This window comes from Elgaria multicarinata, chromosome 2 (assembly GCF_023053635.1).
Source record: "Elgaria multicarinata webbii isolate HBS135686 ecotype San Diego chromosome 2, rElgMul1.1.pri, whole genome shotgun sequence".
Classification (NCBI taxonomy): Eukaryota; Metazoa; Chordata; class Lepidosauria; order Squamata; family Anguidae; genus Elgaria; species Elgaria multicarinata.
This window is the reverse complement of record NC_086172.1, coordinates 9443138-9457390: the sequence shown is the minus strand read 5'-3', so window position 1 is coordinate 9457390 and position 14253 is coordinate 9443138. Positions and strand designations below refer to the sequence as shown.

General features: G+C 43.0%; 2 protein-coding genes across 2 annotated transcripts in view; one reads left to right on the top strand and one right to left on the bottom strand.

Moving 5' to 3' along the window:
• ACTR2 (actin related protein 2) overlaps positions 1-14253 on the bottom strand; it is a 351444-nt gene that overhangs the window by 31259 nt on the left and 305932 nt on the right. Inside the window, exon 2 of the mRNA XM_063115993.1 lies at positions 883-932. Coding sequence (XP_062972063.1) covers positions 883-930 — 48 coding nt within the window. The 5' untranslated portion in view covers positions 931-932. The remainder of the gene's footprint in view (positions 1-882; positions 933-14253) is intronic.
• LOC134392038 (N(4)-(Beta-N-acetylglucosaminyl)-L-asparaginase-like) overlaps positions 1222-14253 on the top strand; it is a 43576-nt gene continuing 30544 nt past the window's right edge. Inside the window, exons 1-4 of the mRNA XM_063115996.1 lie at positions 1222-1336; positions 6354-6492; positions 7394-7550; positions 12978-13023. Of these exons, the coding sequence (XP_062972066.1) occupies positions 1225-1336; positions 6354-6492; positions 7394-7550; positions 12978-13023 (454 nt within the window). The 5' untranslated portion in view covers positions 1222-1224. The remainder of the gene's footprint in view (positions 1337-6353; positions 6493-7393; positions 7551-12977; positions 13024-14253) is intronic.

Here is a 14253-nt window from a genome sequence, read left to right as displayed (position 1 = left end):
CCCTGGATGAACCCAGGATGAACCTTAGGTCTAGCTGTGGCCTAGGTGACACACAGGGGATCCAGCACTCAGGTAGAGGCGAACCCTGGATGATCCCAGGATGAACCTTAGGTCTAGCTGTGGCCTAGGTGACACACAGGGGATCCAGCACTCAGGTAGAGGCGAACCCTGGATGATCCCAGGATAAACCTTAGGTCTAGCTGTGGCCTAGGTGACACACAGGGGATCCAGTGCTCAGGTAGAGGCGAACTCTGGATGATCCCAGGATAAACCTTAGCTCTATATGTGGCCTAGGTGACACACAGGGGATCCAGTGCTCAGGCAGGGGCGAACCCTGGATGAACCCAGGATGAACCTTAGGTCTAGCTGTGGCCTAGGTGACACACAGGGGATCCAGCACTCAGGTAGAGGCGAACCCTGGATGATCTCAGGATAAACCTTAGCTCTAGCTGAGGCCTGTGTGTCCGTGGGGTGCCAGGAGATGCAAAATGGTAGAAAGAAGGGGGGGGGGAGAAAAGGGGAGAGTTTTGTGCGCCCTCTAACCTTCGCAGCCCCCTTGTCTACACTCAGACAGAACAAGAGCAAAAGCGGAACACGCGCACCGGATCTGTTTGGGGCCAGGAAGAGACCGAGGGGGGGGGGGGCACAAGCCCCAGCACCCTTTGGAAGGGAAGAGAGGTGGTGGGGAAGCGTGAGGGGAACCTTTGCTCCCACCGTCACACATTAAAAGAGCCCCAGAAGGGACCCTTCCGCGCGCCCTCGGGGGGGGGGGGTGTCAGACCCTCCACGGACTCCGCTGTAGATACAAGGGGGGGAGGAGGGTCCCGTTTGCGCCCGCGGCGGCCTCTCCTCCCGCACCCCGGCTCGCCCCGCTCTCCTCACCCCGGTGCCGTTGTCGCAGACGACCACTTTCCTGCCCAGCGTATCCATGTTCCTTCCTCGCAGGGCCGAGCGGATGACTGGAGCGGATGACGGTGGCTGGGCCGCTCCCCGGCTCCGGCAGGCCTCTCTTTGCTCTCACAGCCCCGGAAGGGAAGCGAAAGGAAGCAGGCACCGGCCCCGCCCGGGCAGGATCCGCCTCCGTGACCCGCCGCTACCGCTCTTGCCTCCCGCCGTGACTGACAGGCCCACGGCCATCCAATCAAAGCCTGGAGTCTTCCGGCCTCCATCTTTGCCGAGGCGGTTGCTGCCGCCGCCGCCGCCGCCGCCCTTTCGGTCGTTGCCATGGCAGCCGCTGCGGGCACTTGGGCCTTTTCCTTCCCTGCCGTGCGGCGGATGAAGCAGCTGCTGCTTCAGGGGGGCTCCGCGACTGACTGCCTCCAGGAGGCTATGGCAGGTGATGGTAGAAGAAATAATAATAATAATAATAATAATAATAATAATAATAATAATAATAATAATAATAATAATAATAATAATAATAATAATAATAATAGACCATATGAAAAGGAGGACAGGGCTCCTGTATCTTTAACAGTTGTATTGAAAGGGGGATTTCAGCAGCTGTTGTGATGAAGAGGTCATAGAATCATAGAATCATCGAATAGCAGAGTTGGAAGGGGCCTACAAGGCCATCGAGTCCAACCTCCTGCTCAATGCAGGAATCCACCCTAAAGCATCCCTGACAGATGGTTGTCCAGCTGCCTCTTGAATGCCTCTAGTGTGGGAGAGCCCACAACCTCCCTAGGTAGCTGATTCCACTGTCGCACTGCTCTAACAGTCAGGAAGTTTTTCCTGATGTCCAGCCGGAATCTGGCTTCCTTTAACTTGAGCCCGTTATTCCGTGTCCTGCACTCTGGGAGAATCGAGAAGAGATCCTGGCCCTCCTCTGTGTGACAACCTTTTAAGTATTTGAAGAGTGCTATCATGTCTCCCCTCAATCCTCTCTTCTCCAGGCTAAACATGCCCAGTTCTTTCAGTCTCTCTTCATAGGGCTTTGTTTCTAGACCTCTGATCATCCTCGTTGCCCTCTTCTGAACACGCTCCAGCTTGTCTGCGTCCTTCTTGAATTGTGGAGCCCAGAACTGGACGCAATACTCTAGATGAGGCCTAACCAGGTGTCAATTTCCTCTTTATCCCAACAGTTAAAGCTGGAGGAGCCCTGCCCTCTTTTGGTATCTCGTCACACCAGGCAGGGCTCCTGCAGCTTTAACTGTTGGGATGAAGCGGGAATTTCACCAGGTGCAGCATGCCTAAAAATGACACCTGCTGAAATTAGGGTGATCATATGAAAAGGAGGACAGGGCTCCTGTATCTTTAACAGTTGCATAGAAAAGGAAATTTCAGCAGGTGTCATTTGTATTTATGGGGAACCTGGTGAAATTCCCTCTTCATCACAACAGTTTAACTGCCCTCTTTTAAATCTGGTCACTCTAGTATGGCTCCTGCACCTTTAACTGTTGTGATGAAGAGGGAATTTCACCAGGTTCTCAATATATACAAATGACACCTGCTGAAATTCCCTTTCTCACACAACTGTTAAAGATAAAGGAGCCTTGTCCTCCTTTTCATATGGTCACCCTAAATAATACTAATAATAATAATCCTGAGTTATACAGGTAAGCCACAGTCGCAGTCCCTAATAAAACCTTGGGTTTCTTCTTCACGGGAACCTAAGAACATCAGAAGTGCCCTGATGCTGGATCAGACCAAGGGTCCATATAGTCCAGCACTCTGTTCACACAGTGGCCAACCAGCCACTGGCCAGGGATGAACAAGCAGGACAAGCACCCTCCCGCCCATGTTCCCCAGCAACTGGTGCACACATGCTTACTGCCTTGAATAGTGGAGGTAGTGTTTCAAAAATAGCTCGTTCTTTGGTGTACCAAGTCCAATACAGCACACAAAGAGGAGAGGAGATGAAGTATGGGTCTAACAACGTTTATTCTGCAGAATAAGAGACACAAGGAGCTAATTGCTCCCAAAGCACGTGCCTACCTCGCAAGGGAGGTAGCTAGGTTTTATACACTGTCTTCTCTGGTGTCACATACATAGGCACCAAACAACAGGAAATTTCTAGCTGAAAAAGAGAATACATTGCATTTTCTTTTGGCATGCATCAATACAAAGAGATAGGTACTGAATGTTCCTTAAGAGAACATTTACTTGATTTTGCTTATCCGAAGAATGGCTTCTCATAGACATTTTGCAACATTTCGTTAGCAACTACCATAGCAACTCTGCCTCAGAGAGGGCACTTTTCCAACAGTCGCAGTCCCTAATAAAACCTTGGGTTTCCTCTTCACAGGAACCTAAGAACATCAGAAGTGCCCTGATGCTGGATCAGACCAAGGGTCCATCTAGTCCAGCACTCTGTTCACACAGTGGCCAGTCAGCCATCGGCCAGGGATGAACAAGCAGGACATGGTGCAACAGCACCCTCCCACCCATGTTCCCCAGCAACTGGTGCACACAGGCTTACTGCCTCGAATACTGGAGATAGCACACAACCGTCAGGGCTAGTAGCCATTGATAGCCTTTGCCTCCAGGAATTTATCCAACCCCCTTTTAAAGCCATCCAGATTGGTGGCCATCACTACATCTTGTGGTGGTGAGTTCCATAATTTAACTATGTGCAGTGTGAATTATTTTATTTATTTATTTATTTATTTATTTATTTATTACATTTCTATACCGCCCAATAGCCGGAGCTCTCTGGGCGGTTCACAAAAATTAAAACCATTCAAAGTATAAAACAACAATATTAAAACCATAATATAAAATACAATATAAAAGCTCAACCAGATAAAAACAGCAGCAATGCAAAATTACAAATTTAAAACACCATGTTAAAATGTATTTATAGATTGTTAAAATGTTGGGAGAATAAATTATTTGAGAATAGTTATTTGTCCTGGATCTCCCACCATTCAGCTTCATGGGATGACCCTGGGTTCTAGTATTTTGAGAGAGGGAGAAAAATGTCTTCCTATCCACATTCTCCACACCATGCATAATTTTGTACACCTCTATCACGTCTCCCCTTAGTCTCCTTTTTTCCAAGCTAAACCATCCCAGTTGATGTAACCTTCCCTCGTAGGGGAGATGCTCCATGTAACCTAAACTCCATCTCACACAGCCATCTTTATACATTTCATTGGAAGGGCAACACTTTAGTAATTCCATGGTCATAGAGGCCTCCTTTGTATTCCTATGGCTATTTGGAATCTAATGGCCTTTTCAGGGCCATTCTTTTCTTCTTCTAGGTTGAGATGTTCACTGCAACCACTTCCCTTTGTCTTTAGACTTTTTAAAAGACCTTTAAAGGGAAGGTAAAAGTGGGAAATGAGAAAGAAGAGGTGAGTGGAGAGACAGAAGAAAGATGGATATGTTCAGTAACAAAAATATAAAGTGAGTCTCATGGTTTAGGTTGGAACTAGTCAGTGGCTGGGTTCTGACGACACAATAAGCAACGGTTGATTTCAATATCCCTCCTATTACCACCACCATCGCCGTTTATTATCGTGTCGTCCGAACTCGGCCAGTGAGTACCTGGGGTTGTATCCAATGTTAGTCTAACTTAAGTCCCATTCATTTCAATAAGGCTACTTTAAGTAGGACTAACATTAGATACAATTTCTAATCTAAAAAGGTGTAAAACTTGTAGCTTAATATAAATGCATGCACAGGGAGAGATATCTGCCCCAGTGTTGGGTTTTGAGACTCCTCTGCGTCAGTTTCTCTCAATGTAAATGTAAGGCTATTCCTGTGTGACTGTAGCTAATTTCTAGCTAAATATGGTGACATATAAGTGTCATAAGAAACTACCAATATTATCCTGCTAGTTGGACAGACTAAAGAAAGCAAAGGGATAAAGGTGACACACACTCCAAATCTAACAGCTACAGAGGAAGGAGAAAACACTTGTGACAAATGCTGTCTCTTCTGAGTGGGTGACAGGGCCGGTGCTACCATAGAGGCCACTCAGGCGGCCGCCTAGAGCGCCAAGCTAAGAGGGGCACCAGGCGCAGCGCAGCACTCACGTGCATTGGCTGTGAGCCGGGCCGGCCGAGGATTCAGCTGGGCCTGGGCGGGCGAGATGGCGCCCGCCCAGCCAAAGTGAAGCCAGGGACGCTGGGGTGGGGGTGGGGCGGCTCCACGTTTGGACTTCCGGAACGCGCCCGGAAGAGAGAGAGAGAGAATGTATGGGTGAATGGGGGGGCATGGGGTCTTTGAGTGAATGCATGTGTTCATGCGTGTGTTTGTTTGGAGTGAGTGATGCTGAGTGTGTATGTGTGCGCGTGCGTGTGAGTTGGGGGGGATGATTTGGAGGTGATATTCCTATTAAATAATGCATTTTAGACACATAGACATTCCTTTCCAATTTGTTTGCTATAATTGGCATGACATATTTCTTGCACTTTAAAATAAATTTAGCAGTTTCAAGTTTTGTGCTTCTTATTTTTTCCAGGAAACATATGTTCTTAAAAATCAAAGTGGCATTTTGTGTGTGTGTGTGTGAAAGTAGCTCACCCTGCCTACGGCACAAAATAGTCTGGCACCGGCCCTGGTGGGTGGTACATACTGACCTGATTCCAATGACACGACAACCTCCTGTGCGTTAACCCTCAGGGCACTGTGGCACATGCCATCCACCATTAGGAGTATGCAAGCCCCAGCCAGGGGCTGCTGTAGCTTGTTGAGTCATCTGAACCCAGGCGGTGGGCGTTATTTAATGGTTAAACAAACCTTGAAGGGACCCAGCCTGCTTTAGGGTTCGGACAACACAGCAACCCCTGGCTGGAGGTCATAGATTCATAATGCAGGCCCACACATGCCACAGCTCCTCATGTGTAAATTAACCCACGAAGGGCTGTTGTGTGGTGTGAAGGGGCCTCTTAGGTATACTTGCAGGGGAAAACACAGCTAATGATAGTAACACTGACATCTTTTTTGTATTTTAAGACCATATGTTTTATATTTTCTAAATATGTAAATGAAGTTTCTACATGGTTGAGGAAATACTAATTTTGAAGACCTCGCTTTTGTTTGACTTGCTCCCAGTAATATAGGAAATTCCTTGTGCACTTAATGTAAGAGAATAGCTTTTTTACTCTGCCAAATGTTGGATGGTAGGCTATTTGCCAAGTCATGAAAATATATGCATTTGCTGTGAATTCAAGACAAGTGCCCTTTCAACTACTAGTTCTGCAGTAAAAATGGTGTTTTCCAAATTAATAATACAAACATTTGGCATACTCAAACATTCATGTTTCATTCTATATTAATGATTATTTCAGTTGTACACTTGATGCCTTTGAATGCTATTTTTCAAATGCAAATGTGAAATCTTACTCATACCAAACTTTTTTTTTTTTAAAAAAAAAGAACTTATTTTTTGAATTTGTATCTAGATATTGAGAATAATGAAGAGACAGGAAAATTTGTAATAGGACGAGGAGGCTACCCAAACAAAGATGGTATAATCCAGTGTGATGCAGCCATAATGGAAGGACAAGCTGGGCGTTTTGGAGCTGTAGCAGCTTTGCATGGGTAAGTATTGTACTTTAGTATGTATTGTGAATGAATACACCCTGGGTTTTTTTTTTAAAAAAAACACACCTGAAGTTTTAAATTGTAACAGCAGTATCCTGCTTCTGTTAGGAAATCTATGCTAATGCAATGTAATCCTAAATTGGGAGCAGGCAATGTGTAGCCTAAGCCTATGCCAAGGTAGATGTTTCTTAGCCTGTTGAACTAAATGGATTTAGATACTCCTAATAATTGCATAGGATTGCAGCCTTGACTTGACTTTTCTTTACAATATTTCCATCATACTCCATGTTCTCTTCTCTGTATGTTGTGATATAGTATCACTTTGCGTGATTTAAATGACAGGAACATGGGAAAATTCATTCAAAGAGGTTTTTTCTGTAATCTTCTCCTATACACATGAATATGGCGTATAGTCCACAATGCCATTATTTGAATCGCCATTATTTGAGCTACGCTTCCTAATCTTCTTGCAGAAGGCCAGAATATGATCAGAGCCACATTGATGTCCACAGGCACCATGTTGCTCGCCTCTGCACTACCTCTTCTGTGAGCTTTCTTTGTTTGAACTTGGACATTTCTGAAAGCATTCAAAGTCTGTTCACTCCTTTCCTATTCAGGGGGGTTTCCAGACTCCTTATCCACCCTTCTAAAGAGCGATATGCAGCCACCAGTTGTATATTGTGTATTTCTTTGTTTAAATTAGTGTAGACATACTACCACTCTATATATTTTCTTCCATTATGTTTCTTTAAAGCAAAGGGATTTTTTTTCTGTGATCCGAATAGTTTCTTGTGTTTAGCTCTTTGTATTTATATCATTACATTTAACCGTAGCACTTAATTCTTAAAAAGATACTGTGAAAAATTTTTTTTGAATTATATTCTTTCTGCTGATAAAGGATTGGAACTCCACTTGCCGTAGCACGTAAGGTCATGGAAGAGGCTCCACACAGTTTTCTGGTTGGGGATGGTGCTGTGGCTTTTGCAGAAGACCAAGGCTTCACTGTGGAAGAGAATAGAAATATGATGAGTAAGCAGAGTACTGAAGCTTATCAGGTAATGTTCTACTCTGGTCCAATATTGATATGCATTGATATATGTGGAATAAATCAGGAATAAATCAGGAATAAATATTTCATGTATATGCATGTATAAATGGTCCTAAAATTAAAAGGGTAAGCATTCAATTCAAAAAAGCCTTAGCTTCTGCTCCTCTGAAATAGGTACCATTTACCAGGATACAATTTCCTATCCCTAACTTACTGGAGTATGGTGAACTGGTACTTCTAGGGTTCAGTCAAGGATGTGGAGAATCCTAAAAACAAGGCTTCCATCATATCAGGCTTTTATCCTGCAACTTACCGGGGCCTTTCATTCCAGATTCTCTGTGGGATTAAAATCTGCTCCTTTACACAGTGGACACGTACTTTGATTCCAGGAATTCATTTGTCAGCAAGGTCTATATGTGTCATTATACAACTACTAGATGGCGGAGGTGATATAGCAGATTAACACACCTTGCCACATTATCTCCAGTCTTTTTAAAAGCAGGATAAAAGTCAAAAATTGTGGCAGATGCCTTGGGAGTTGACGACACAAACCTCTGTGAGTAACCAATCACAAGGGTGCAATAAAAGCTTCGTATAGGCTCCAAGTCTTGGAGTGACTTCATGCATCATCATCCAAACTCCTGCCAAAATAAGAAATTCTGCCCTCACACTCTTGCATGCAAAAGGGTCCTTCCTAACCCTAAGGCTGGGTCAAGTTAGTATACAAAAACATTTATAAAAAGCCTGATGCTATGTTTACTCAGAAGTAAATACCATCGATTTTGGTGATATATTTTCAGACAAGTAAGCTTAGGGTTGCCATACAATTAAGACATGTATTCACAAGGAATAATCTTAAAATAATATATTAAAAAAATATTATTCCTGACGCTGAATAAAACTCACATTTTCGGAATTGCGCACTGATTTTGAGTGATACAGTTTTTTAGTGTCTCACTACTAATTCTTCCTCCCCTATAGAGTCCTATAGTTTTATCAGATTAGGTTGTAACTGCAGTTGGCTGTTGTAAGTTTTATTTTAGACTGGTGTTCACTGTTTTTTATATGGTTTGCTGCTGTTGCTATTGTGTTTTTACCGTTTTTAATGTAGCGTCACTTTTTATTATGTGTTCTATTGCTGTACGTTGCCTTGGGAGGGCTCCTGTTCAGAAAGGTGGCCGAGAAATATTTTAAATAAATAAATATTGAGGAAGAGACATGTGAACTCAGAGAGCTTGTTACAGAATCTCTAGATTCATTGAGCCTCAAGTCCCATTGCTTGTCACCATTCCCGATACGTTTAAAATGTGTGCTCTCTCAGGCCACAGCTAGACCTAAGGTTTATCCTGGGATCATCCAGGGTTCGCCCCTGCCTGAGCACTGGATCCCCTGTGTGTCACCTAGATGAACAGGTTTGACCCCTTGATGATCCAGGGATAAACCTTACATCTAGCTATGGCCTCAGTTACATAACTTTTGTTGTTGTTTATTCGTTCAGTCGTCTCCGACTCTTCGTGACTTCATGGACCAGCCCACGCCAGAGCTTTCTGTCGGCCGTTGCCACCCCTAGCTCCCCCAAGGTCAAGTCTGTCACCTCCAGAATATCATCCATCCATCTTGCCCTTGGTCGGCCCCTCTTCCTTTTGCCTTCCACTTTCCCTAGCATCAGCCTCTTCTCCAGGGTATCCTGTCTTCTCATTATGTGGCCAAAGTACTTCAGTTTTGCCTTTAATACCATTTCCTCAAGTGAGCAGTCTGGCTTTATTTCCTGGAGTATGGACTGCTTTGATCTTCTTGCAGTCCAAGGCACTCTTAGAATTTTCCTCCAACATCACAGTTCAAAAGCATCTATCTTCCTTTGCTCAGCTTTCCTTATGGTCCAGCTCTCGCAGCCATAGGTTACTACGAGGAATACCATTGCTTTAACTACGCGGACCTTTGTTGTCAGTGTGGTGTCTCTGCTCTTAACTATTTTATCAAGATTTGTCATTGCTCTCCTCCCAAGAAGTAAACGTCTTCTGATTTCCTGGCTGCAGTCAGCGTCTGCAGTAATCTTTGCGCCCAGAAATACAAAGTCTGTCACTGCCTCCACGTTTTCTCCCTCTATTTGCCAGTTATCAATCAAGCTGGTTGCCATAATCTTGGTTTTGTTGAGGTTTAATTGCAACCCAACTTCTGCACTTTCTTCTTTCACCTTTGTCATAAGGCTCCTCAGCTCCTCCTCGCTTTCAGCCATCAAAGTGGTGTCGTCTGCATATCTGAGATTGTTAATGTTTCTTCCTGCGATTTTAACTCCAGCCTTGGATTCGTCAAGCCCAGCACGTCGCATGATGTGTTCTGCATACAAGTTGAATAGGTAAGGTGAGAGTATACAACCCTGCCGTACTCCTTTCCCAATCTTAAACCAGTCCGTTGTTCCGTGGTCTGTTCTTACCGTTGCTACTTGTTCGTTATACAGATTCCTCAGGAGGCAGACAAGATGACTTGGTATCCCCATACCACCAAGAACTTGCCACAGTTTGTTATGATCCACACAGTCAACGGCTTTAGAATAGTCGATAAAACAGAAATAGATGTTTTTCTGGAACTCCCTGGCTTTCTCCATTATCCAGCGGATATTGGCAATTTGGTCTCTAGTTCCTCTGCCTTTTCTAAACCCAGCTTGTACATCTGGCAATTCTCACTCCATGAATTGCTGGAGTCTACCTTGCAGGATCTTGAGCATTACCTTGCTGGCATGTGAAATAAGTGCCACTGTCCGATAGTTTGAACATTCTTTAGTGTTTCCCCTTTTTGGTATGGGGATATAAGTTGATTTTTTCCAGTCTGATGGCCATTCTCGTGTTTTCCAAATTTGCTGGCATATGGCATGCATCAACTTGACAGCATCATCTTGCAATATTTTAGACAGTTCAGCTGGGATACCATCGTCTCCTGCTGCCTTGTTATTAGCAATGCTTCTTAAGGCCCATTCGACCTCACTCTTCAGGATGTCTGGCTCTAACTCACTGACCACACCGTCTGAGCTATCCCCAATATTATTATCTTTTCTATACAGATCTTCCGTATATTCTTGCCACCTTTTCTTGATCTCTTCTGTTTCTGTTAGGTCCTTGCCATCTTTGTTTTTGATCATACCCATTTTTGCCTGGAATTTACCTCCGATGTTTCTAATTTTCTGGAAGAGGTCTCTTGTCCTTCCTATTCTATTGTCTTCTTACACTTCCGCGCATTGCTTGTTTAAAAATAATTCCTTATCTCTTCTGGCTAACCTCTGGAATTTTGCATTTAATTGGGCATATCTCCCCCTATCACTGTTGCCTTTTGCTTTCCTTCTTTCTTGGGCTACTTCCAGTGTCTCAGCAGACAGCCATCTTGCCTTCATGGTTTTCTTTTTCTTTGGGACGTTTTTTGTTGCCGCCTCTTGGACAATGTTGCGAACTTCTGTCCATAGTTCTTCCGGGACCCTATCTACTAAATCTAGTCCCTTAAATCTGTTCTTCACTTCCACTGCATATTCATTAGGAATATTAGTGAGCTCATATCTAACTGATCTGTGGGTCTTCCCTATTCTCTTTAGTTTGATTCTAAATTGTGCAATAAGAAGTTCGTGATCTGAACTACAGTCAGCTCCAGGTCTTGTTTTTACCGTCTGTATAGATGTCCGCCACCGTTGGCTACAAAGGATGTAGTCAATCTGATTTCGGTGTCGGCCATCTGGTGAAGTCCATGTATAAAGCCGTCTTTTAGGTTGTTGGAAGAGAGTGTTTGTTATGCACAGTGAGTTGTCCTGGAAGAATTCTATCAGCCTATGTCCCACTTCATTTTGTTCTCCTAGACTATGCTTACCTGTAATTCCAGATGTCATTTGACTGCCCACCTTAGCGTTCCAGTCTCCTGTAACGAAAATAACATCTCTTTTTGGTGTATTATCCAGTAGGTGCTGCAGATCCTCATAGAACTGATCTACTTCTGCTTCTTCAGCATCTGTGGTTGGGGCATATATTTGAATCACTGTGATGTTAAATGGCTTACCCTGAATTCGAACTGAGATCATTCTATCATTTTTTGGATTGTATCCAAGCACTGCTTTAGCCACTTTATTATTAATTATGAAGGCTACTCCATTTCTTCTGTGATCCTCTTGTCCACAGTAGTAGATCTGGTGGTGATCTGATGTGAAGTGGCCCATTCCAGTCCATTTCAGTTCACTGACACCCAATATATCTATATTTAATCTTGACATCGCACCAATAACCACATCCAATTTGCCCTGCTCATAGATGTTACATTCCAGGTTCCTATGGTGTGTTGATCTTTAGAACATCGGATTCGTCGTTCACCACCAGCACCGTCAGCCGCTAGCCGTCCTTTCGGCTGAGAAGTAAATCCCACCTTGAGATGCAATGAACCTAATGATCTTACACTTGATTCACAAATATTCTGAGCACCTAAATATTCATGAATTAATATGTCTGATTGAGCCCTTGAAAAGTCATATATTTTTTGCCTTGGTTCATTCTTTTAAATGAAAACACTGGCTTTAATTCCATGGGTTGTAGCCAAAGTTCGTCCTACTTAGAGTAAACCCATTGAAATTAATGGAACTTACGTTAAACTCACATTGGTTACAACCCACTGAGCAGTATACAGCAGGGCTGCTCCACCTCCACTGATTTCACTGCGCTCGCAGGAGCGACCATTTCCGCCATTGCGCTTTTGAACTTCTAAAAATAACCCCGGAAATCACTTAGAAATGCTTGTTTCCAGATCAAGAGAGGTCAGCGGACCTTCTTTCTGCAAACTCCATTGACCTGCCCCATTCTGGAAGTGAGTATATCCCCTCATTTTGGGTTATTTTTACAAGTGTGAAAGCCCCGTTGTGCAAGCGACTGCTCCCATGAACACACAGACACGATAGGATACTACCCATTGGATACAACCCTGTGTGTCTGATAGAGTCATGGATTGAATTCTAAGAAATTAGGAGTATGGATTGGATTCAGATATCACATTCAAACCAGGTTATTTCTTTTAAGAGACACAATATAAAAAATGGGAGAGAAGGAAAGTAAAATAGGTGGAGCTATTTCCCCATTCCTTCTATCCAAAGTGAATGCTTCCTCAGTCCATCCAACATGAACCTAGCTGGGAAGTTGTGCTGCTTCTTAAAGTGATACGAAAACTCTGCCATTGGTCAAGTGGTGACCTTTCATAGGCTCTCATTTGGGATCCTTAGTTTAGGCCCAAGGCTAAAAAGCCACATACTACTTAAGAGTAACATCCTGTGAAAGAAACAGTGTGACATACAGTTTCAGGACATTACTGACACATATGCATGTGATTCTGATTACTAAACAGATGTATAGAAAAACTATTTCAAGTAGGTGGTATTTGATAGGATAATTCATTCTAATCTTATCATTTTCTATAGGAGTATCTAGAAAATGAAAAAACCTTGAAGAAACATGATACTTTGGGTAAATAATCTTTTATCAAAATAACACTTTCATGGGTCTTTCTAAATTCTTTTTGCAATTGTTAAGACATTGCTGTGACATTTTACAATTGTTTGTACACCCCAGGAATTATGGAGATAAAAAGTGCTGTGATGAGTTAATGGTTATGTATTAACTAGTTACACTTACAAATTATCTGAGTACATTGATGGTGCTATATAAATAAATAAATAATAATAATAATAATAATAATAATAATAATAATAAGTTGACATAAATGTCAGAAATAAGACAATCTGGGCTGCTTCAAACATGATGTTTCCTATACAGACTGCATTTTGTTGTAGCAAACCATGCAGCCTTCATATATAGACTACCATATATATAACACACACACCTTTTTCACTGCTTATACACACAGTGCACATGTGATGAAAGCTGCACCAAAAATAGGTATGTGAATTTCTCAGATTACAGTATACACGGGAGTAGGGTTTTCCCCCTGACATATTAATTCTAGGCAAAATAGCTGTTAATTTTCAGTGATTTTTGTTTAAATTTATCCCCATTAAGATCACCCATATAATATCCAGAGAACTTCCACATAAGTAACCCTGGGATCATGAAGACTGGAATAATTTCTAATTAACACACCTGACTTTTTCTTCAGTGCTCGGGGGTTAAATGGTAACGGTTTATTAAGGACTCCAGAAGCATTATGTGTAGTATGTTCTCACTAGATATTTTACCTGGGAGCTTGCAGAAACCTGGGAATCAGCTTGTGTGAATTCCACTACCTAGTACACTACTGGGACATCCATTCTGAAAAATGTTAAGGTTTCAACCAGTTACTCTGCATATAGTTGCGAGTACTGCTCTTCTAGTTCCTTCATTTGGCCACAGGAGGGTAGTATGTCTTAATAAAAGCCAAAAGAAAACTGAAGTGAAGATGAGCATTAAAAGGAAATGGTGGCTGGGACATAATGCTGCAACTCAGCCTTAAAATAACTGCAAACCTCTTGGCAATTGCTCCCGTTCTGGTGATGGACAGTGCTTACAGACTCCATTACAAGAGGCAATATACTTGCATTGAATATTGAGGGAAAAGTAAAAGAATCACTTTACCAGGACATTTTTGTTTATTGTATTATTCCTGGGTGAAGACGCAATGCAAAACCATGGCTTGAACTAACCATAGTTAAGAATCCAAACCATGGTTTGAGCTTTCAGATGTACAACAGACCAAGCGTC